Genomic DNA, 25,704 nt, shown 5'->3' with positions numbered 1-25,704 from the left:
ATTTTCATGTTTTCTGGTGTTTGGGAGCAGATTGCTGATTGTCATTTGCTCCTATACATTACCAGATTTTCATTCAAACCAATCGACTAGATGGATGTTTGGAGGAAAGTTGGTCTAGTGTATGGCCAGCTTAAGACATTTTAATTACCTTGTTATACACTCTACATAGAATCTCCTTCTGCCTGCTCCCACCTTGCCCACCTCCTTAATCTCTCCCTATCATCAGGCACTGTCCTGTCTGCATTCAAGCATGCCCTTGTCTCCCCCATTCTTAAAAAACCTACCCTTGATCCTAACACTCTCTCCAACTACCGTCCCATCTCTCTCCTCCCTTTTGCCTCCAAGCTCCTTGAGCGTGTTGTTTACAACCGCCTTACCACCTTACTTACCTCCCACTCCTTCCTTGACCCTTTTCAGCCTGGCTTCCATTCTCTTCACTCCACTGAAACTGCCCTCACAAAAGTCAGCAATGACCTCCTTGCTGCCAAATCCAAGGGCCACTACTCTGCTCATTCTCTTTGACCTCTCTGCTGCTTTCGACACTGTGGACCACCCTCTCCTTCTGCGAATTCTTTACTCCCTTGGTCTACGTGATATTGCCCTCTCCTGGCAAGCCTCCTACCTCTCTGACTGATCCTTCTGTTTCCTCTCATGACTCCTTTTCTCCCCACAGCCTCTTACAGTAGGTGTTCCCCAAAGTTCTGTTCTTGGACCTCTCCTTTTCTCACTCTATACGTCCTCACTAGGTGAACTCATCAGCTCTTTTGACCTCCAATGTCATCTCTATGCTGATGATACTCAGATCTACCTTTCCACCCCTGACCTCTCCCCTCATGCGGGTCTCCAACTGTCTCTCTGCCATCACTTCCTGAATGTCCCAGCGATTTCTTAAACTTAATATGTCTAAGACTGAGCTAATCATTTTCCCACCCCCCAACATAACTACACTTCCCACCATTTCTTTATCAATTGATGGCACAACTATCTCCTCTAGCTCCAAAGTGCGCTGTCTTGGAGTTATCCTGGACTCCTCCCTCTCCTTCAAACCACAAATCCAGAATCTCTTGAAGTCCTGTCGTTTTCATCTTAAAAATATTTCCAAGATTAGACCCTTTCTCACCCAGGATGCCACTAAAACCCTCACACACTCATTGGTCATCTCCATATTGGACTACTGCAACCTCCTCCTATCTGGCCTCCCCAACTCCCTTCTCTCCCCTCTCCAGTCTGTCCTCAATGCTTCAGCTCGGCTCATCTTCCTCTCAAAATGCTCTGCATCCGTCTCCCCTCTGCTACAAGCTCTCCACTGGCTCCCTTTCCCTTTCAGAACCCAATTTAAGGTTCTCACACTCACTTACAAAGCCCTTAGCCATTCCTCTCCCAATTACATCTCGGATCTCATCTCCCTTCACTTTCCTGTCCGCCCTCTTCGTTCAACAAATGCACGCCGCCTCTCATGCCAATTGATTACTTCCTCCCACTCCCGTCTCCAAGATTTTGCCCATGCTGCTCCCCACCTTTGGAATTCTCTCCAGCTTCCCATCAGACTCTCCTCCTCTCTTCAATCCTTCAAACGGGCTCTCAAGACCCACTATTTCAAAGCCTTCCAGCTCTCACCTTAACTTGCTGCTACATACTCCTTCCTCCCTGCCTATACCATCTGTGTCACACCAGTTTGTCTGTCTCTCCCCTTTAGAATGTAAGCTCTTATGAGCAGGGCCCTCTACCCTCTTGTGCTTCTACTTTCATCTACTTCTTACTCTCTACTAGGGCACCTAACACTTGGTTTCTTTGCATTGTTGCTTATCTGGGTGTTATGGTCAGAAATGTAGCAATGTATATTATCCATGTCCTGTATTGTAATGTACTGGAAAGCAACCTATTTGTTTATGTACTTTGTAAGGCGCTGCAGAACACTTACGGTGCCATATAAATAAATTATAATAATGATGATAATAATAATGCTAATAATCCTTCAAGCACATAAACAATAGTAACAAAGATAAAACTGCCCACATGCTCAGACACATCCAATGGGAAAAATAAACAAAAAGGGCCTTTCTGTTCTTTACATTAGTTCTATTTTAGAACACTGTTCTTCCTTTTATCTGTTTTTTAGACATTTTAACTGTACTATTCCTGTATCTTACTCATCACTACTACTGCTGTTTTCTTCCCCCCCCCCTATTCCCACATCTATGCAGTGTCTCTTTTCTTCTGCTCCCCCCCTCACTCAGAAGCTACATAATACTTTCCTCTACCACCAGTTCCCATTTCGTTTCTCCCTCTATAGTCTCCTCCACTTTCTCCTCTCCATCCTTCCTCTCCTCTATCTCCCTTCATCCCATCTAGTACTCTGCACCGCATCTCCCATAACTCCTAAGCCGTGCAGCCTCCCTCTTCTCCAAGTTACACCTCTTCTTCTCAACCCACACCACATTAAACTTCCACCTTCCCCACCACCTGCTGTCACCCTTCCTCACTCAGAAGCCCACCACATACCCACACACTCTCCTTATCCCCCTGCTCCAAATCAATCTCAACGCCACACTACAGCAACCCTAACAATCTCCTTATCTCTCCTCCCAACTCTGTCCCTCTCTCCTGTCTCCTCTGGAAAGCCAGTCCTGTCTATAATCAACTGGTCCCTGTCCATTACAGCTTCATATTCAACTCCTTCACAGTATATAGAACAGTGCAAGAAGTCCACAGAAGTAGAACAGTCCCCAAACAAACACGTTCAAGGTATACTGTACCTGGGGATCTATCCTCTGTTTACACCCCAATTAATGGTCCTAAAGGTGGATTCTCTCATATAAAACACTAACATTTCAAAGAAACAATAAGAATTCAATATATACATGCATCCATATCGGCATGGTCTAATGTCAAAATATACTCTGAAGTCAATAACATTGCGGTGCGTTCCACCTGCTGGAACGCACCTACTTCCGCCGGAAGTGACGTTTCGGCTTCGGATGAACTCTATTTTTACTAGAGGCAGTAAATCTTCACCTCTAGTGTGCAACTATGCGTCTCACTCCTTGGGACGCTGCTGAATGCGTTCCAGGATGTGTCCACTCTGGTCCTGGTCCCGTCCTAATGACGCTATGGTGGATCCATGTTTATGAGTTCCTAGGAACAAAACAATGATGGCTATGCCACTGGCATACCAATTGTATACGGGCTGTATCCTTCAAAATATACCCCAAATTTACCTCAATCAATGAGAGGTAATGGTTGAAGTGAAGTTAGTATACCACAAACTACTACTTGAATGGTAATACATTTTCCCTTTAAAAAAGGCAATATTAGTATTTAGTATCTTTCATTTTAAAAATGAAAATCCATTACTCGCCTGCAAACTGGAATTCCCCAACAGGTATAGAAAGGCTCTCTCTCTCTCTCTCTCATATATATATATATATATATATATATATATATATATATAATCAAAAGAAAAAATATATAAAGAAATACCATAGGTAAAGAGGTTTACACACGAGGGAGTTTATGGGAGGAACCACTTAATTTTAAAATCTGTGTTGAGGCCTTTAGGGTCCAGAGTCCCCATATCAACAATAGCCCTCATCTCAGCTCTGGCTAAAATCATCATAGTTTTTCCACCAAAAAGGTGGAACTAAAATAATCCCACAGCATAAAATAATGTGGGCTGGGTCCCGATCATGCACATTATCAAAATGTGACGATACGCTATGTGTTGGAAGGCCTTTCTTAATGTTGTTCATGTTCGGACATCCTATCCTTAAGTTTACGGGTAGTACTTCCTATGTATTTATTTAGCACAGGAATATTGTAGAAGATATACCACATTTTTACAATTACATGTGATAAAATGCTTGATGTTATGTCTTTTGTTTGAACTAGATATACATTCCGTAATCTTGGGTTGGTCAGATTTGCAGTTCCTGCACATAGGACAATTCCCACATCGATAAAATCCTTTTGAATTAATTATACTCCGTGTAATTCTTGATAGTGGATTTGAAATACTTTTGACCAAATCCTTTTTAATATTTGTCCGCCCGTCGGTAGACAAATTTCGGTTTGTCATGAATGATATCTTTAATGTTATTGTCTCTCCTAAGGATTTTCCAATGTTTGGAAATGATCCTTTCCAACTGCTGGTGTTGTCCACTATATTTGGTAATAAAAGGGGATACCCAAATGGGGAGTTACTATTGTTCCTTTGGGGCAATAAGATCAGCTCTATCTCGAACCAGATATTTATGGAAAGCTTTTTCAACTAGATCTTTATTGTACCCCTTTTTCACAAATTGTTCTTTCATCGTAGATCCTTGGGTGACAAAATCTTCATGTATACTGCAATTACTACGGATCCAGTAGCGCTCACCTCCAGGAACCATATTTGACTGTTTTGTATCTTCAATATTGGGGTGTATGGTGACACCTAGGTTCATGTTGAAGTAAGCTGCATGTTTTTGTGCAGTGGTGTGTTTTCTATTGTATTGCATATTACAAATAAGCTTGCAGAGGTGAAGGAGGCACATTTATAGGGGATTATTTTGGGCAGCTGGAGACCATTTTAGTCTTTGTGGGGCAATTCAATTCAGTGTGTTAATAGCGCTGGGAAGGAGTATCCGGAGCTATTCAATGCGCTAAGTTCGACTAAAGCCACTTGAGTCAGAGAATGACGGTTAGCGCGACTAAAGCTGGGTGTTTAGTCGCGCTAGCTGTTATTCTCAGACTAAAGTGCCTATCCCCAGGCTGTTAGCGCCTCACTGAGCCGGAAAACAGCCTCGTGGCCAGCACTTTAGTCAGATTTCTGCTCCCTCCCTCTGGACGGTGCGAGAAGAAATCATTTAGCTGGCCTAAAAGCTCGCTGCATTGAATAGCTCCTGGAACTTCTTCCTGGCGCTAGTAACAGTGCTCTGAATTGAATCGCCCCCTTTGTTTTTATACTATTGTCAATGGCAGATAGGCAGGGTGCCGGAGGCACATGTTCAGTACTCCAACTCAGTATGAACTGCAGGTAGCATGCACAAAGAAATGGAATAGATCCGTTGAAATCCCGGCGCTATTAGCTTAAAATAACTCAGAGGCAATAAAAAATTGTCTTAAAAAATTATTCAAAATATTGAAGAAAACCTGCAGCAAGTAAACCAAGCTGAATGAGGGCTTCTAATCACAAACAACCAAAAATACCAGACATTACTGCGCTGGGTTCCTCAATAGACATATACAAAGATAAATAATAACATAACAAATAAGGATCTGCTTCCTATTAATACACACAAGAGGCTTGTATGTCACTTAACATTTATTACTTAATAAAAGTTATGTATAAAAAAGGGGAAATCTTAAAATTATGTGGATAGGCAATTAATTCCAATAGGAGTTAATTTATAAGGGATCACATATCATATTACAGAGTATGCAGGGGCGTTTTAAGAGAGGAGGGGGCCCATGTGCAACTTCGTTTGGGCCCCCTCCTTTCCATCGGCGGCTCAGCGCAGCACTGAGCGCTGCAGATTCTGGCTTCATACCAGAATCTACAGCGCATGCGCGGGTCTCCGGGAAAATGGCGCCCGCACCTACTTTCCCGGGGACATCTTTTCCGTGCAAGCGCATAACACCGGGAAAATGGCCCCCGCCATTTTCAAAGTGTGTGTTTGCTGCTCTGCAGCGCCAGTCCGGTGCTGCGGAGCAGCACTTCGGGAATCGGCGGAGGGGTAAGTATGATTACCTGTGGGTGCAGGGTGTGCGGTGTGGGCCCCCCTGGACCCGGGGCCAGTGTGCACAGCACACCTTGCAACCATTATAAAGACGCCTATGCTGGGATGTTTTATTAAACTTCAGTTCATGCTCCACCGGACTTCCACTTGAAGAAGTAAATGAAAGCATTTAGGTAAGTGCAGGGAAAATCCAACAGAGAGTGACACAAGTTAGTTCAAAGACAGGAGCACTGTAATTGATTTACACTTTAAATTCAGAAAAATTGCATTGCAAACTATTGCGATTACACTTCAATTCAACATAATCATTATTTCCTATGGATAACACAAAAAAAACACTTCTGAGAACACTTAGGTTACAACATCTGAAAGAGAGACCCATTTGTCTATGTATAATTCAACGTATGGACTCAAGATAACTCACAAGAGATCCTTCAAGAATCTCACTAGGGGGCGGATTCAATTAGCGGCGAAAAGCACAATGTTTTCGCATCATTCGCCTGTTTTGAGGTGAAGTGATCGCATACTTTCACAATGCACGCTCCCACTTTTTGCCCTATTCAATTGCAAAACAGGCGAAAACGCGGACGTGCGAATGCCGAAACTAGTGAAAAGGTATTTTTTGGGGGGGAAAATCAGTCTGAACCCCAAAAAAAGCATGTGACCCTGGTAATCAATATAGAAGTGTATTAATAGCTGTAATAAAAGTATTTTGGTTTCTTAAATTGAGTGAAATGGTTGTTTTATGCACTTTTGCATTTTTGTGAAAAAATTATATAAAGCAATTTCTTTGGTGAAAAATAATTGCTGTAGTTAATTCGGGGGTACATTTAAATGGGTACTAGTATATTTTGGAGTTAATAAAGTGCATTTTAAAAAACCTTTAGAAAAAAAAACCTGCTGCAATCCTAAAAACACCTGTCCTATCCATACAGCGCCCCAAAATACCCAACCCAATACTTAAAACCCATTTTCAAACACTTAAAATTTTCACCCCAAAAATGACATGCCTTTTTTAGGGGGTATAAAGAAAATTTTTTTATTTCTTTTTGCCCAGTTAGTCATTGGGTTGCCCAAGGGGTTCTGAACCAAGTCCCCACATTTTTAATCAAAAATAGGGATTTTGCGCATCAATTCTGCTGCCTTTGGGTGGACAAACTTTTCACTGATTACAACTTTGCGCCTCTAATTGAATACGGGCCAAAGGGTCCTTCAGTTTTCAAGATGGTTATGAATTACACTTCAAAACCAGAGTTGTGCAGTCAGGGTAGGCAGAGCCTCCGCTGTCATACTCCTGAGATTTGATATAAAAACAAATTAGAATAATACAAAAGACAAACATCTTATAAAAATCTTCTTTGTTAACTATAGAAATGATTACAATAAACAATCACTAGCTTTGTTGAGCTCCCTAGGACTGCAGGGAGATGAGAGATGAGGCAACAACAGCTCAGCCTCGCTTCTATATAGTGAGACACTGCTTGCAGCTCTGGGGCGGGGCCACACCACAGCAGTAAGCTGCACAGAAAGAGAGCTAATAGAGGTATGCCTCTGAGTATGGGGGGGCGTGCCTTGAGCACTGATGGACACCTTGGATGTGTCATGTGACCAGGAAGTGCACTGCAGTGTTTAGAGATCGGAGCACAGTCAGCAACAGCAAGAGAAGACAGTGATGCAGGTAAGAGAATCAATGGACACTGAAGCTTAGTGTAGTGAGGGGAGAGTTACAGTTAGTAGGGGATAAGACAGGCTCCCAGCACTCAGACCCATCTTCATGTGTGCCTCCCCAGCAATTGACCGCACCGCATGTCACTGGTCGAAACACACACCATCCACACCTTAAACCAAGAGGCAAACACAGCTTATTCCTTGGACTAAACTAATTGACATAATGAGGTGTGGAGTATGGTCCCATAGGACTGGGTGTTATTAAATTTGAGAGATTGATTTATTGTATGTTTATGCAGCATATTTACAGAATAGTTTTCTCCAGTAGCGAAAATACAATTTGTAATCTTAAAAACTAAAATAAAATATATTTTTCAGAGTATTTCACAACTGCCAGTGAAACTGTTTTACATAATTCAGTTGACTGTATATAGCACAAACACAAAAAAAAAAAAATTACAAAACGATGGCAAAGAGAAAAGCAGCAGACAGTTCCCTCATTTCCACAAAACTGTAATGCAACCTTTGAAAATATTAATCCCATAGCTGCATGAATAAAACCTGTCACTGGCATAAACGTGCTTCCGTTTGGAGTCTGGCTCCCTAGAGACTCTTCTATTGAGTTTTACTGGCTAGCAAAGCAACCAATAAATCCACAGGGAGAAGACTTCCTTGGAAATACAAGTTGTCCTAGAAGATAACTCCCTTATCAACTTGTGGCAGAAACAACAGATGGCACCATGTTTACAATGCACCAGTCATAAATGACAGCAACCTCTCAACTCATACATCAAGGGAGCAATTCCATTAAAATATTGGGATCCAAAATGCTGACAAAATGGAATATAAATATAAATAAAGCAGAATGTGCATTACACAAATGTGGGTAGATTCATTCAAATTACTAATACTGGCATTCTACACGGGTGTTGTACAGCAGAGCATGCTGGGAATTATAGTTCAACAATAACAAGAGAAACATGGTGCACAAACTTACTCTAAATAAACCAAAGAATTGCTGGATACATCTAAAAATAAAAACATTAAATTGACATTTAAAATTTCCAAACACATTGAGCCTAATTTGGTGTTGGATGCAGAAGCGTCTTTTGCGCAGTGGTGTCTGCGTCTTATGCTAATGGCACTGCCGATTTTCCCAAAACTGAGACGCTTACTTCCAGTGACATGAGACTGTGCATTTCTATATCTTTGGGTCTTTAGACACACCATTGGTGCACCATGGGAACTTGCACCAGCCCTACGGCAGTGAAGTTTCTACATCTGAGTATGGCCTGTTGTGTGAGCGGTTCAGCGTAATTGAAGGCAGCCGCTTTCATTGACACGACCTCGTTGGCTTGGTCACGCCCTATTACCTCCCAGTAATGGCCACTAAAGTTCACAGACCATGCATGCATCCAATTCTGTACTGTCTCTGAGTGCTAACAATCTGGACATAGCGTTCCTGCTAGACTGTAGGCTGGACAAGCCGCAGGAGGAGCCTCTGCGCGCGCACTCCCGAAAAGAAGCATGGCTGGCCAGGGATGGGGCATGTCCTCATGACACACTTCTAATTTGTCAAAGTTGGGGGCGTGCCCCGCACTTACAGAGGTGCTGAACTTACCCCAAGCTCTCCCTTCATGGTGAATAGATGCCATATGCATGAGCACAACGTATACTCACCCGGTGGTGAACGTTCACTGCAACTTTTCCCACCCGCGGGACACTGCGGCCCATGGGTGGGGAAGGCTCAGGGCAGGCTGATTTAGCGGCTGCTGCTAAAAGAGCAGGGTGCATTTTGTCCTTTAAAAATCAGGCAGGGAATGGCGCCCCGCTAAAAACAGCCTAGCGGGAACACTAGGGACAGTGCGACTATGAGGCATGGGCAGACTAAAAACATCAAACAACTTTGTGCGGCATTGACACTGTCAGACTCAGAATCATGCCCATTGTCTTTCATACACATCAAAGATGCCTATAACAGGTCTTCAATGTATAAGTACATGGAACAGTAGCATTTTGCAACATATGTACAGATATATAGACAGAAATAAATCTAAAAATTATTTACTATGGATTCATCTCAAACACAGATAGTTATCCTATTAAAAATGGTCACTAAAAAAATGAAGGCAACTGGAAGGACACCTGAAATTATCAAAACACAGTGATGTCATAACTCTAGTAGACATCATCTAAGCCAGGGGTCTTCAACCTTTAGGCAGTGTGGGCCACATTAAAAAATTCAACGAAGCCGAGGGCCACTAAGCTATACTGCGGTATTTAAACTCTGCCACCTCCTCATACAATTATGACCCATAACTGCCCCCTCCTACAATTTTAATTATGTCCCATAACTGCCCTCCTCTGCAGTGCCCCCAGTAGTGGTCCCCTCTATGCAGTGCTTCTTATACAGTGCCTCCTATAGTGGTCCTACCTATTCAGTGCCCCCTGTAGTGGTCCGCCCTATTCAGGGCCCATTATATAGTGCCCCCAGTAGTGGTGCCCCCCCCCCTTTGCAGTGCCTTCAGTAGTGCCCTTTATATAGTGCCCCCAGTAGTGGTCCCCCGATGCAGTGCCCCCAGTAGTGCAGACAAAGACACACACGTACAAAAAAAAAAAAAACTACTTACCTTAATCCCCCGTCATGCTCCCGCCGCCGTCCGCTCCTCCGTCCTCCCAGGCCGGCCTGCTCTGAATTATGGGAGAGATGTCATGACGTCTCAGCAATTTGTGCTACAGTAGCTCTTCTGTGGAATAAGACCAGACGGGCTAGCCTTGGGCGCACATGACCCAGTTGCCCTTCCTTGGACCACTGCATACCAGGAACACTCCACAAGATCTGCCAATTTCGGAGATGCTCTGACCCAGTTGTCTAGCCATCACAATTAATCCCTCTTCAAAGTTGCTTAGATCCTAACATTTGCCCATTTTTCCTGCTTCCAACACATCAACTTCAAAACGGAGTGTTCACTTGCTGCTTAATATATCCCACCACTTGAAAAGTGCCATTGTAATGAGCTAGTCATTGTTATTCACTTCACCTATCAGTGCAAGCTTTAATGTTATGGCTGCTCAGTGTATATAGTCACTCTCACCCAGGCTGCCGCAGACAAAGTACTGAAGGACCGGCACTCAGTGCTGTAGTGAAGAATATACTGCCAATATAGTGCTCAGCTTCATATCTTCATTAGGTGTATATGCAAATTAACAGTGTGCCCAATGTTTAGCAACTTTTTTTTAAACCATTTTTGTTAATGTGTTTTGATTTAAATACATCTAGTTATGTTTTATCTTCATGGATTCACTTATGAATTTTATCCATGAACATATTTCCCACTGTGAGACAGATGGTCTGGTTGAACACAATATGACTATGTAATGAATAATAATCAAAACAATATGTACAAGGCATGTGTATAACCAATCCATATTTATAAACACCTTTAAGTAATGTAAAATATATTTAAAACTAGATCGCCAGCATATACACAGGAAATGTACAACCATAGCAGAGTTACCAATACAGACTCCTTTGTTCTGTATTGTAAATGATTGTCCGGTGCTATGATCTCTATAGTGGGATAAACACAGAGAGGCAAAAATATAATAATATAATTATGACCAAATTATAGCTTAGATTGACTGCAGAAGGGAATAATGATTTTCCCAAGATGAAAAGAGATGATGAGCAGGCACACATTAAATGAATGACCTTCCTGATCCAAGTAAATAGGTAACTTAACTCCACTACCATCTTTCAGATTTAATGACACGTATTCTGCTAAATGTTACCAGACACAGAAGACCCTTGTTTACACATTCAATTCACTAAACACGACTTTTATTGCAATGTACTAAAATAAGGACAATGGCTTCAATGGTAAAATTAAGATTTTGTTTTTCTTACATAGCTATACCCATAGCTACTTTCACAAAATATTACAGACATGGAGACCAAAACTGAATTAGAAATTGAAAAAAGAAAAAGGAATTAGCAGCACTATTATCTGGTTATCGAAGTGCTCTAGTTAAGTATCACAGTAGAAATCAACAGCAGAATAAAAAGAATATTAGAAATTGGCTTTTCAGTTAATTTTATTTCAGCTCTTCGGCATAGTTTTCATTAGAAGAATAGAATCGCCTACCAATCCAAAACACCATTTAACCCTGCTGATTGGGCAATGCCGTACAATATTAAACTCGGATCTAGGGCAATGCTGTGAAGTTTTTCCTCCTCCAGCCCCCCATTGGTTTCACTCCCTCTACACCTGCTTCCACCAGGCCATGAGTGCAGAGGATGTCTCACCAGGATCCTGCCTCTGCTCATGGAACCCAACTATAGGTAGTCTTCTCTCCCTGGATGACCTCAGTGGGGAAGCTGCCCTTTCTCGCCAGCTCTCTATGATGGTTTCCATCAATAGCCACATCTGGTGTTGTTGCAAGTGAGAATGATTTGTCTCCCCAACTAGAGGCATTTCTCTGCTGAAAGAGCAGACATCTCAAATTCTCTGTGTCTGGTGTATGTATTTTAGCAGGTGGTCTGGGCCACATGAAGGTACTGTATATGGATTGGAGGAGCTGCTAATTAGCGGAGAAAGAAGAGAGGCTGTGGCGTCCGGACAACAGGTTAGAGATGTGAGGGGGGGAGGGAGGGAGCCTCTCTACTGAGCTTGTACTGGACACACAATCCTAGCTCTTTATATAATAGGTAATAATGAACTTATAACATAAACAATTGGTCCATAACCCATTATTTATTTATATTACAAAGGACCCCTTCAGTCAGTGTCACCTGGAATCTGAGGTGTGGAATTGGGGTTAGGGTGGCCTGCAATTGCTGTGCTCCCTGGGTGGCTGGCTCTAGGAACAGTCACCTACGCTCTGTGCCAATGATACACAATCTGTTCCTACCTTTCCATCTGTCTCCTCTTCTCTCCATCCCACAAATCATAATACAGTTAATAAAATATCCACCTACCCCCAACCCTTTGTGCATGTACCTGGTGCAGAGAATGCATGGAAGACAGACAGAGGAGTCTGCCTCAAAAGCATGGCAGCTGTGACAGCATCTAAGTGTTAGTGTTTTGGGTGATAAATATAAAATGTGGATTTAGTATAGATGTGTCCACATACACCTATCCTCCGTGCGCTATTAGTCACTTTACACATAATGCTTGAGTGCCACTCAACTCAGTAGCGCATAGCATCTTTTCGTGTGACTTTTTCTCTTAAAATTAGTCTAATTCGCAAAGGGATGCGAACAGGACGCACAAGCAGCTTCTGCTGTAAGTTGATATGCGGCATGCCTATAGAGCTTGTGACAGGTGCAGGGTGCTAGAATGACACTGATGCACCAACTGCTGTACACAGAACATTGGCATGCTGTTATAATTTTAATTGGCAGAAGTTGTTTTTTGCATCCTGATTGCATCGCTTTGCAAATCAGATGCATTTTAAGATAAAAATCGCACAAAAAAGAAAAGAAACTCCACGGCATGGCACAAGTGGAAGGACTGTTTAACGCGCAAGGAGGCTAGGTGTATGTGGACACATCTGTATTTGTGTTATTTGAGGGCTGGTACATTGTGAGGATGGGATAATAATGTTATGTGGGGGCTGGTATACGTGTGAAGATATTATATTTATACTATATATGGCGCCACAAGGGTTCCGCAGCACCTTACAAAGTACATAAACAAATGTGCATACAAGAAAACAGCGACTTACAGTACAAATCAATGCAGGACAAGGGTATCAGCAAGCAAGTGTTAGGTACCGTTGTGGGTGAGTTAAGAGTCATATATGGGGATGGAATGTTAATGCTAGGCAGGGGCTGGTGGAGGAGTATTATGTTGTTGAAGCTCTTTAATAAAAGCATAGATTAGTGGGTGTTATGCCTGTTAAATGTCAGCACACTATTAAATCTGGGGGCTATTAATGACTTTGGGGTTATTAACATTTTAGGGACTATTAATGTAAGTGGCCGGTCTATAAATTGTGATGGCTATTTAGTAAATTTGTGGGTTAATTCAGGCAGAAATAAGCCTATTTACTACATTTGAATATTAACTTGATATCAGGGCTTAATTCAGTAAATAAAATTAATCTTGTCCAACGATGAGCGACAACAAAATTCGATATACATGTAATTTTTAACTGACACCATTATATATGTCCTATCCTACCGGTAATATGGGTTATTTATACAAGTTCATTACCATTCTTGGCGACAAAAGAATGGCCAAACAACGAATGAAGAGAATCTATACTAATATGAACATTGTGTCTACTTGTTCCAAGTTGGAGCAAAAACTACTGAACAGATTTTCAGGAAAACCATTTTGTAGTGGAAACTCCTACAAATAACCTGCACTTTTATCTCCGTCCGTCAAGTTAGAGCTGAGCAATAACTAAAACAATTTACATTATCAATACTGTAGGTGTGGCCCCATGCGCATGGCCGGTGAGAGGTGGGGTGAGAGGTGCTTTGGGCCCACGTTCACTTGAACAGGATAGGCTACATAGCAGTCTGTACACAGGGTACACAGTGACATTGGTGTGAGTGGTGGGTGAATAGGATAGGCTACATAGCAGTCTGTGCACAGGGCACACAGTGACATTGGTGTGAGTGATGGGTGAATAGGATAGGCTACATAGCAGTCTGTGCACAGGGCACACAGTGACATTGGTGTGAGTGGTGGGTGAATAGGATAGGCTACATAGCAGTCTGTGCACAGGGCACACAGTGACATTGGTGTGAGTGGTGGGTGAATAGGATAGGCTACATAGCAGTCTGTGCACAGGTCACACAGTGACATTGGTGTGAGTGATGGGTGAATAGGAGAGGCTACATAGCAGTCTGTGCACAGGACACACAGTGACATAGGTGTGAGTGGTGAGTGAATAGGATAGGCTACATAGCAGTCTGTGCACAGGGCACACAGTGACATTGGTGTGAGTGGTGGGTGAATAGGATAGGCTACATAGCAGTCTGTACACAGGGTACACAGTGACATTGGTGTGAGTGGTGAGTGAATAGGATAGGCTACATAGCAGTCTGTGCACAGGGCACAGTGTGACATTGGTGTGAGTGGTGGATGAAGGCGCTGCTGGTCACATGGGCCATTCCCGCGACGAGGCTCCTATGCAAAGCAATATAACCCTTCAAATTAAAAAATGTTGGCAGAAGCGATTTATCGTGGGCAGAGCCACAGGCAGCAGCTAGTCATTAATATGTTCAAATGAACAGAGCTAATAAGTTCTTCAGACTGATTTCTTCAGGCTGGGCTAAACAGCACACAGATCCGTTGGTTTTGCTAAAAAGGCAGCAGAATCTTTATGTTACATATAGTGGAAAATTAAAGCATTACTGATGCTGGTTTAAAATATGAAAAATGCTTATAGGCAGAGCTCTCCTTTGAACCATCATCATACATGGGTATGTGTGGGCAATGGATTATGAAAAACAATACCAGTAAGGCACAAATGTACTCACAGAAAAAACAACAACAACATATCTTTTAAAGAGAGAGTTGCGCTTACTTCAGGCTGCCAAATATACCTTAATACCATAATGTCTTTCTCCTCACAAGTTTTTATTATTCTTCACAATGTAATGTAATGAGATGCTGTATATAAATGTGCATTCATTTACACATGTAGTGTTACAAACTGAATGCACGTTGTTACTGCTCTGTATTATATTCCTATCCCAGGGCATCTCAGTCTGTACAGGAATTCAATGGGTTGGGGAAGCTTTATAGAATTAGTTCTAAATTCAGAATGCACATGGCTTCAAGTCATTTCTCATACACATAATATGGGTATCATTTTGTTTCTATGCGTGTATCAGTTACGAACTGGCACATACAGTATTTGTGGTATTATCCCTGAGTCATATGCCCACTGTACTGTTAATATAAAGCTTAAATATATTTACAAATATGTAAAAGATTTATTCTCAGAATGGTCAATTGGACATTCATTGCTGCATATAACAACCTCTGTCTTATAGTTAGAATAACATGTTTTATATAACAAAGCAGTGCTAATGTTATTCTTCTGCAGTTAAGTGTTTAGGGTGTATAGTTATCAACTGGAGAAATCTGCCAGAAATTGGTGTTTTTGCCAAAAATATTAAAGGCCAGTGATAACCATTGCTGGGTATCATCTACCTCTGGCAATAACTTCCGCAACACCATAATAATGCTATCGCCATCTCAGAATGGCTACAGCAGAAGCTCCAGGCATTAAAAAAATATTATTAAAATAGAGCATGTTTGCATATGCCAAATATATTAAAATATTAAATATTACAATAATAATTGTTTCTATTTTAGCAAAAAAAAAAAATGTTTTCAATTTTTTAACGAATCTGCAATTGGAAGCCAAAGTCTAGCTTTCTAATGCAGCGCCCTTGTGTGAGCCGGCAGAACTGAGCCAAGCGTGCACAGAGGGGACCAGGACTGTCCAGAAAAACAGTAAACGTCCCTGCAAACTTTTCTTGCTAAATACTATCACTGCAGTAAGTATTGACAGAAAAATATATAGATGGCGTTAGTGGCAGGGCTGTGGAGTTGAAGTCTGTAAAAATGTACTGACTAACGCCAGCTACAATTAAAAAGAACTTATAATTTATATATATATTGTGATCGTATTAACGCATATACAGACGTCTGGAATTCATTATTCAGTAGTTACTATTGCCAGACACATAAAGTTGATTCCATTTTGAAGAGACTTGCTGGAAAAGGGACAATTATAGATCAAGCAACACAATGGGGCAGGAACTACTTAATGATTCAGCATTTGCTTGACCTGAAATCCTTTTGGGATAGCCAACACTCCAGTGATGCTAAGCGAAGGTCAGTGAGCACAGGTAAAAGAATTGTAAGCGTTGCTTCGTCACCTATTTACAGAGATTAAAAAAAGGGCAAGCTGAGGACTTAACTCCGGCCTTTTTCTTAAAGGAGTGGAGGAACCTCTCATTTTTCGTGACCAAAAAAAGGAGGGTTAATTGCAGATGGCATTGCTACTTCCATGAAACATAGAGATCCAATATTATTTAAAAACAAGATTCTTTTGCATTTTTTTGGCTCTGGTTTTTTATTCATCTTGCGGAACTGCAGTCGTCTTTTGTGGTCTTTTAAAGAGCCTAAGTATCAAGCGGTTTTTTACATAAAATTATGCAGAAGCTGCTGCTTCTGCATAATTTTATGTATTTGTAGCTATGTACTAACGGTACAATGCAGGAGATGTCACAGAAATCTCCGGCAAAGTGCTAACTAGCACCAACGCCGTAACTACATTTACTAGCACCCGGTGCAGGCCACGCCCCATCCGCATGATGTCATGCGGAGGGAGTGGGGGCCACGATCGACAGTAATCACAGCATCCTCAGGGGTGCTGTAAGGGCAGTGGTAGGCACTCCTAAGGACGCTCCAGGTGGCACTGCTGCAGAGATTCTGGCAGCAGGATGCAGTTACAGGCACCCTGCTACCCAGATGCAGGAACAGTGGGTGAGCACTGGTGCTGTCCACAGAGCTCCACGGTCTGTGCGGCCACACCGATTGCACACTCCTAAGTTACGGCCCTGATTAGCACTGTAGATCGCAGTTCCCATTATCATCAATGGGTACTATGATCTGATCACTATGTACCAAACGCCAAAAAGCATAGCTTTTCGGAGTTTGGCCCCGGTAGTTTACACCGTTTTTCTGATGTTACACCATTTTCCGATTGTGTAAACGGCTTTAAGCCTATGAAGGCTCCATGTGCAGGAGAGAGATCTTTCGATCTCTCTCTCTCACAGCCCCCAGTCGGCTCTGGAACTGACACTGTGCGCATGCAAGTGTCAGCTTCCATGGGAGAAGTATTTCACAAACATGAAAGACTTGTACTAAATGCCAGGGATATAACTCGCAGGGACGGTTGCATAGCAGGGATATTTCATTAAAAATGGAAATATCCCCTGCGATATGGATACATAGTAATCGCGGCGGTTCCGCAATTGTCAGTACATAGACCCCCTAAGTCATTTGAACATATGTTCGTTAAGCCTATGTTTCTGTAATTAATCCAATTTCTCTTAGATTTACTATATGATAAAATGCATAGTAGTGAAAAGCATTTGTTAATGTAATTACAGTGCATCCGGAAAGAATTCACAACGCTTCACTTTTTCCACATTTTGCTATGTTACAGCCTTATTCCAAAATGGAATAAATTAATTTTTATCCTCAAAATTCTACACACAATACCCCATAATGACAACGTGTAAAAGAAATCACACGTACATAAATATTCACTGCCTTTGCTCAATACTTTGTTGATGCACCTTTGGCAGCAATTACAGCCTCAAGTCTTTTTGAATATGATGCCACAAGCTTGGCTCACCTATCTTTGGGCAGTTTCGCCAATTCCTCTTTGCAACACCTCTCAAGCTCCATCAGGTTGGATGGGAAGCGTCGGTGTACAGCCATTTTCAGATCTCTCCAGAGATTTTCAATTGGATTCAAGTCTGGGCTCTAGATGTGCCACTCAAGGACATTCACAGAGTTGTCCTGAAGCCACTTGGCTGTGTGCTTAGGGTCATTGTCCTACTGAAAGATGAACAGTCGCCCCAGTCTGAGGTCAAGAGTGCTCTAGAGCAGGTTTTCATCCAGGATGTCTCTGTACATTGCTGCACTCATCTTTCCCTCTATCCTGACTAGTCTCCCAGTTCCTGCCGCTGAAAAACATCCTCACAGCATGATGCTGCCACCACCATGCTTCACTGTAGGGATGGTATTGGCCTGGTGATGAGCGGTGCCTAGTTTGCTCTAAACATAACGCCTGGCATTCACGCCAAAGAGTTCAATCTTTGTCTCATCAGACCAGAGAGTCCTTCAGGTGCATTTTGGCAAACTCCAGGCGGGCTGCCAAGTGCTTCTGACTAAGGAGTGGCTTCCGTCTGGCCACTCTAATATACAGGCCTGATTGCTGAATTGCTGCAGAGATGGTGGTCCTTCTGGAAGGTTCTCCACAGAGGAATTTTGTAGCTCTGAGAGTGACCATCGGGTTCTTGGTCACCTCCCTGACTAGGGCCCTTCTCCCCCAATCGCTCAGTTTAGACGGCCGACCAACTCTAGGAAGAGTCCTGGTGGTTCTGAACGTCTTCCATTACGGATGATGGAGGCCACTGTGCTCATTGGGCCCTTCAAAGCAGCAGATATTTTTCTGTACCCTTCCCCAGGTTTGTGCCTCAAGACAATTCCTTGGACTTTGTGCTTGGTTTGTACTCTGACATGCACTGTCAAGTGTGTGACCTTTATATAGACAGATGTATGCCTTTGAAAATCATGTCCAAACAACTGAATTTACCACAGGTAGACCAATTAAGCTGTAGGAACATCTCAAGGATGATCAGTGGATACAGGATGCACCTGAGCTCTATTTTAAGTTTCATGGCAAAGGCCGTGAATACTTTTGTACGTGTGATTTCTTAGTGTGTGTTTTTTTTCATTAAATTTGCAAAAATCTCAAAAAAACTTTTTACACGTTGTCATTATGGGGTATGGTGTGTCGAATTTTGAGGACAAAAATTAATTTATTCCATTTTGGAATAAGGCTGTAACATAAAATGTGGAAAAAGTGAAGCACTTTTCGGATGTACTGTACAAAAACTTTGTAAGCAGAGAACATCTTGAGTATGATCATGTTCTGTTAGTCTTAATTTTATATAATCTTTAGATTTAAGGTATATTGTTTCTTTTAAAAGCCTTTATTTACTAAATCAATAGTTTGTTGCATATTTACTTTCCTCAAAAATGGAGCAAAAATATCTTGTTCAGAAATTGTAATTAAATATATTTTAAGTTCAATCAATCTAAATAGCCTTATGACTTACACGGTGGAGATGAATATGTCTTGTGCTACGATTTTACTACAGTAAATGTTATTGCTAATTAATATACATTAATATACACCACTATACATTTGCCATTTATGAAGACATTGGAGTGTAGTAAAATATAGGAGTCAAAAGTTTAGCATATCAACTTCACAGCCCTGGCTAGGGGTATGGTCCCCTTTGCCAGCAAAAAACTTTCTGGTTTCAGCGGAGCCTGACCAGCTTTGCTGTGTCGCCACCTGGTGCAGCACAATACGCATATGGAGACGGCCTTCACACATGTGCCTTGCCAGATAGCCCAACCTTGGCAGTCAGCAATATAGTGGGGCACCCAAGACGAGGACAGAGACTTCGCCGTAGAGGTAAGCAATTTCAAATGCCAAAAGCATACTCATTAGTATCACTATGATACTAAACAAAATATGATGCTGACAAAAAGTGTCGGTAATAAGTAGAACCCTTAGTACTAAACAGACAAGCTTAGAACACAAGTGTTTCTACACTATCTATATTATGGTGATATCATTTTTCACAATAGTTACTCCTGGCACACACCTAGGGCCTATACTAGCGATGTACAGCTGGACTCCTCATAAGATGCATCTACCTGAACTAGGCAAGTAATGTCGGGATACTATGCATGCTCAATTCCTGGTATTAAGGTGCCCATACATCTGAAACGGATCGTCGAGATGCCGTGATGCGATCAGAAATTTCCCATCGTCCATCGGAAATTTCCGATCGCCCACCATCGATGTTCAGCGATCCGTCACCGGATCGCTGACATTTGACATGTTAAATGTCCCCCATTTGACGATCGCGATCATTTTTTGATTGCGATCGCCAAAATCCAACATGTTGGATATCTGCGATCCTGCAATGCCGGGTTTCAGTATCACGGCAATCCGTCGCAGATGTATGGGGCCCATTACAGACAGACCAGCAGTCTACAATTCTGTTTTTGCCATAGTTGCACAATCAGTGATTACAATGCCTGTGCGACAAAACATACAACTCATATGGTGTCCTATTTTGAACCCCACATGTGTAAATTCAAATGTGCTGCTGCCTTTTTGAACACCCCACACACATATTATATATGTCAGTCAATGTCTTCAGATTTCCAACATCTTATTGATACAGGAAAACATGCACAAAAGCCACATGAAATGAAAAGTGTGGAATGAAATAATAAAAGGTTGATTTAATTTCCTCACCTGCATATATCTCAAGCTCAGGCTGCTCATCAGGGACAAGCTGGATGACATCAGACACCACCACCTGATGATCCGTCTCCCCATCCTCACCAGAGGATTTCTGTGCAGCAAAACAGATGCTACTTCCAAGCTCCCGGCACAAGAAGAGACTCCAACACCCAGTCATGAAAGCTTGGTCTTCTCCTGAGTGACAAACAAAGATATGATAACTGACTAAAAGACTTTATTTAAAAAACAAAAAACATTATATGTTTTGGATTTTATTCTTGTTTTGTATACATTTATATCCTGATATGTACCACCATACTTCTGTCTGAATTCCGTTCTATGCTTACTACATTTACATTCTCTCTCACTCTCTCACAGTAAGGGGTGCATTCATTATGTTAATTATTTTGAGCCAGCTCGCTGTGAGTAGCAGCGGTGGATACAAGTTCGCTGGAGCAATTCAACATTGCTCCGGTGCGGAGACTGCTGATCCGAATATGAGCTCTCTACGCGATCCTGTTCAGTGAAACTTGGCACTGCCAAGTCTGACTCGACAGTGCTAGTGTGCCTGCAAGAACTGGGCTTCACGCAGGTGCACAAAGCCCCGGCGCCTGGTGGAAGAGGCCGGACAGGGTCTTCGCAACCCAGGACTCCTTGTCATAGGGAAGGAGCAGGGGGTGCGGAAGCAAACGCCACCTGAAGATGGCGAATGCTGCTGCAGTCGAGCTTGAAAAATATAATAATTTTCGGCGCTTGATGAATTTAGGTCCCCATACTAGTGTATGCGGACAGCGGGGCAGATCGGGGCTGAAAGGTAATCAGGAGATATCGGTGTTTATAAACATAAACAGTAGTCCTTAGCCTTAATTTCTACAAAAGCAGGTGAAAATTACATTTTCACCTGCTTTGTAGATATGAAGTGATGATGAATGGACAGTTTCACATTTACTTCAATTTACTACAAAAAATATAGTTGGTGAGATTTCCTCTGTGTCCAGACTTTAGGGACACCATGTATACCAGTAGTGTAAAAATACTTATTTGTTTATTATCTGTTTTGAGATACTATTGTAACATTTTCATTATTGTTTTGGCACATTTACATAAACTGATGAGGCCATCACTTGCACTCATCCAGAACTATTTACTTAAGAGCAACAAGAGGGCGTGGAGTATAATAGGGAGTGAAACGCCTAAAGCTTTGTTTCCAAGAGAGAAAAAAACAATGTACTCCTGGATGTTGCCTTAGCTAATCCCAAAGCAGGTGGCAAAACGCAATAGCTGTTGTTCAACACTCAAATACACCTCCCTGCAACACTACGTATACTGTGCCTCTAATAATTACATGAGACTGTGATTGTAGAAGGTGGTATCATAGATTATTATATTGTAATGTGCTGTGAAAAATCAAATATAAATGAACATGGCAGTCTATTTCATTTCAAAACAATGCTCAATTTAACATGTTCATGGTCTTAATTCTCCTTTCTATTTTTTAATTGAGAGTGCAGTTCACTCTTTCAGGCCTATTCATTAACATATGTAAAAGTGCTGCACAATTTATGGATCTGACTTGCAAATCCAAATCTACCGGAAACATCAATGCAGTATTGCTCCAATAAACTGCTGCCCCGGGATGCCATCATACACACCTCGCCACTAACTACTAATAGCTAAAGTTTACAATGCAGGGTTCATAAACAACAGCTCACGCCAGGGCCGGATTTACCGCTAGGCAACCTAGGCGCCCGGCGGTCCCATGGGGCCCCCCGAAATCCGTCCCTGATCACCTGATGAACTCAGTTGCGGCGGTGCAGCCGGTGCATTGCACCGGTGCTCGCTGCAATGAACGGGGCCACACGGCAGCATTGACTAATGAGTCACACTGACTCATTACACTGCTGCCGGCCATAACAAAGGAGAGGCGGCTGGTGATGTCTGAGGGGTGGGGGCTTTAGAGACATGGGGCAGTGGGGGCTGAGTGGGCTTAGGCGGCCCCTCTGACCGCGGTAGTTGGACTTGCCGCCCAAGCCTCGGACGCCACTGCCCCGCCTGTAAATGTTCCCTCCCATACCTCCTCCACCTGCCCTAGTGACCGGCACTGGCATGAAAACCAGAGGAGAGGAGCGGTACAGCAACAAGCCTACAGTCAGACTGCGTGAAAGGTCAGTTCTCAGTTCTTCGCTCACAGTGAACTCCTGTTGTGGTTTTTAATTTATTTATTTAATTCATTCATTCATTATCTCTCTCCCCTCTCTCTCCCCCCCCCCTTCCCGTCAATCCTTTCAGCTCCATTTAATCCCTCATTCAGAAACCTAACATACCTATACCCTTTGCCTATCACTCACTGCTTTTCCTTGTAATCCTCTTTCCGTCACACTCTCTCCCCATCACCCAGTGCCCGTCACCCTCTTTGTCTCCGTTACCCACTGCTTGTCACACTCTTCCCATCATCCTCTGCCTCTACCTGTCCCCCTCTCCGTTACCCACTGCTTCTCCTTGTCGCCCTCTCCCATCGCCCTCTCCCCGTCACCCACTGTCCCTCACCCTCTTTCTTTCACCTACTCTGTCACCCTTACTCTCCCTCTGTCACCCACTGCTTTTCCCTATCGCTCTCTGCTTGTCATCCTCTCCCCATCACCCACTGCTTCTCAATAACGCCCTCTGCTTGTCACCCTTTCCACGTCACCCTCTGCCTCACTGTTACCCTCTCCACGTCCCCCTCTCTCTCTCCCCTCACCACCACTCTCTCCCTGTGACCCTATGCTTCCCCCTGTCACCCACTGCTGTGGGGCATATTGTGAAATATATAGATATATATGTTATCCTTAATTTCCACAAGGTTTCAACAGAGCCTAACAAGCGGTGGGCCCCAAACCGGTATCCTGCCTAGGGCCCCATGATGTCTAAATCCGGCTCTGGCTCACGCACAGCGAGGGCTGCAGGTGGCAGAGGGATCCAAATGGATTGCCAGGGGGCGGAGGGATCCAAATGGATTCCCTTTGGCATTATGGATCTCTTTCCAATAGGAAGGAATAGGGCTAGAAGTTAAATAACACCGGTGAATTCATGCAACAACTATTTTTTCTTGGGTTGCATACACTGCACCACTGTTTGTAAATTATTCAAGATGCTAAACATAGTGCAGCAAACATTCCAGTGTGAATGGACCTGTTAACGCTTGTAGTTTTGAAACATATTGTTTCTAAGCATGCTCAATGCATTCAAATGAATTACATTACCTGCATTCATACGGGTTGGATACTGGCGCTCAGAATCCCGTCTGGTTTGAAATACTGACACCTGTACTCTAACCGTACTCCTAGCCCTACCCCCGTCGGCCTAAACCTAACCCTCCCAACCACAGACTAAAGGGCCCCATACACGGTGTGATATGCACCTTATGATCCGACGGCCGACATATCGGGCGGTCCCCACACACGGAGCGATCAGGTGGCCAACCGCCTGATATGCTGACATACCCCCTCCCCCACCCGCATAGCACTGCATGGGATCGTTCGTCGATCCCCCAGATCAATTGAACATGCAGAAAGATCTGGAGGAGTGACCGACGACCCCATGGGAGCGCACAGCGGACAATGTGATGCCCATACACGGAACGATATAGCGGCGATATCGTTCAAAACCATTGGATCAGTCCCTATATTGCTCCGTGTGTGTGGGGGCCTTAACCCTAAATTCTATGACTAGACCCTCCTATAGGCAGGAGTAGGAATTTCTATGACACTTAAACAGTCAATAACTTTATTAACAATGAACATCCACTGGCCAGCATACAGTAGATGATGGCCAGCACAAGACTCCTACATATACTGTTAGGTTAAGCAACAATAGTGTTCTCATTGTTTTTTAGGGGTCTACTCATGAAGCACTGCAGAGCGGCAGTTCTAATTTAGCATCCAACTGGCTGCGAGCTGCAGCGGTGGATACTAAGACACTGGAGCAATTCTACATTGCTCCGATGTGGGGGACAGATGTCCCAAAAATCAAGTCCTGTCCTTACGTTGATTTAATTTTAGATAATAATTCTTCTCTTCTTAGAGGCCCAATTGTCTGCAGCTTATTCCTAATCAAAGTCTGTAGGATCTGGTCCCTAGTCTAGTAAAATTAGCTTCGGAATATTTAGTATGTTCTGCTTCATGCGATTCCTTAAGCAGGTTTTAATTCGTTTTGGAGTACAAAATCCTTAGAATGGCCCAGATACTGACAATTTGCTTTTAGTACACAAATCATTTTTTAAAGGGCTGTCCAAATACTGCCCCACTTGTGTGACTGGACACAGACTGCAGCGCTGTCCAAATACTGCCCCACTTGTGTGACTGGACACAGACTGCAGCGCTGTCCAAATACTGCCCCACTTGTTATCTTGACTGATAGTCAGGCCAGATACTGCCCCACTTGCTGGCTACACAGATTGCCCAGTAACAAGCAACACGCTGGCTGGACACAGATGGCAGTGCTGCCACTTGCTGGCTAGACTGTTAGCCAGCCCAGATACTGCCCCATTTGCTGGCTACACAGAGGACTCAATGACTTCATTTCTACAACAGTAGATGAAAATGTTAATTTTTTCACCTACTTCTGTAGAAATGATGAGATAATCAATAGGCCTATTAGTAACATCTGTATGATATCTGAAATTGTTAAGATGCTTGCAAAAAAGCTTTTCTCTACATTATCTGCTTTCATACATTTGGTGTATGTGTCAAACAGAGCTGGTTATAGCGCATTTTACACCACCGCATTGTACATGTACCCCAATATATTGATGAAACAAGAGGTGCACCATGTATAAACCTAAATGTATATTGTTTTTACTATTTCATATGATCAAACTGCACTACGCTTTTTGGAGTTTGGTACATAGGGTTCAGACTGTAGTTCCCATTGATAATAATGGGGACTGCTGCCTGCAGCACTAATTAGCCTTTTGCTTTAGGATATTAGTACATAGCAACAATACATAAAATCATGCAGAATTTGCAGTGTTTACATAATTTTATGGGGAAAAAAAGCTTGATAAATAAGCCCCTTAGCTGCAAAAAAAAGTCTTGTTACAATAGCTATAGAGGAGTTAAATAAAACAATTTCAGGTCATAACAAATTTTGAGATATAGGGGTCTATGTACTAATAATCGCGGTACTGCCGCGATTATTATGTATCCAGCTCGCAGGGGATATTTAATTTTTTATGAAAATATCC

General features: G+C 42.7%; 1 protein-coding gene across 1 annotated transcript in view; it reads right to left on the bottom strand.

Moving 5' to 3' along the window:
• MCF2L (MCF.2 cell line derived transforming sequence like) overlaps window positions 1–20,667 on the bottom strand; it is a 316,624-nt gene extending 295,957 nt beyond the window's left edge. Inside the window, exon 1 of the mRNA XM_088458539.1 lies at window positions 20,493–20,667. Coding sequence (XP_088314665.1) covers window positions 20,493–20,576 — 84 coding nt within the window. The 5' untranslated portion in view covers window positions 20,577–20,667. The remainder of the gene's footprint in view (window positions 1–20,492) is intronic.
• Between the last annotated feature and the right edge of the window lie 5,037 nt (window positions 20,668–25,704).

The sequence above is a fragment of the Taudactylus pleione genome, unplaced genomic scaffold, assembly GCF_031769625.1.
Source record: "Taudactylus pleione unplaced genomic scaffold, aTauple2 ptg000041l, whole genome shotgun sequence".
Classification (NCBI taxonomy): domain Eukaryota; kingdom Metazoa; phylum Chordata; class Amphibia; order Anura; family Myobatrachidae; genus Taudactylus; species Taudactylus pleione.
The sequence above is the reverse complement of the archived record's forward strand: the minus strand, read 5'-3'. Positions and strand labels throughout refer to the sequence as shown.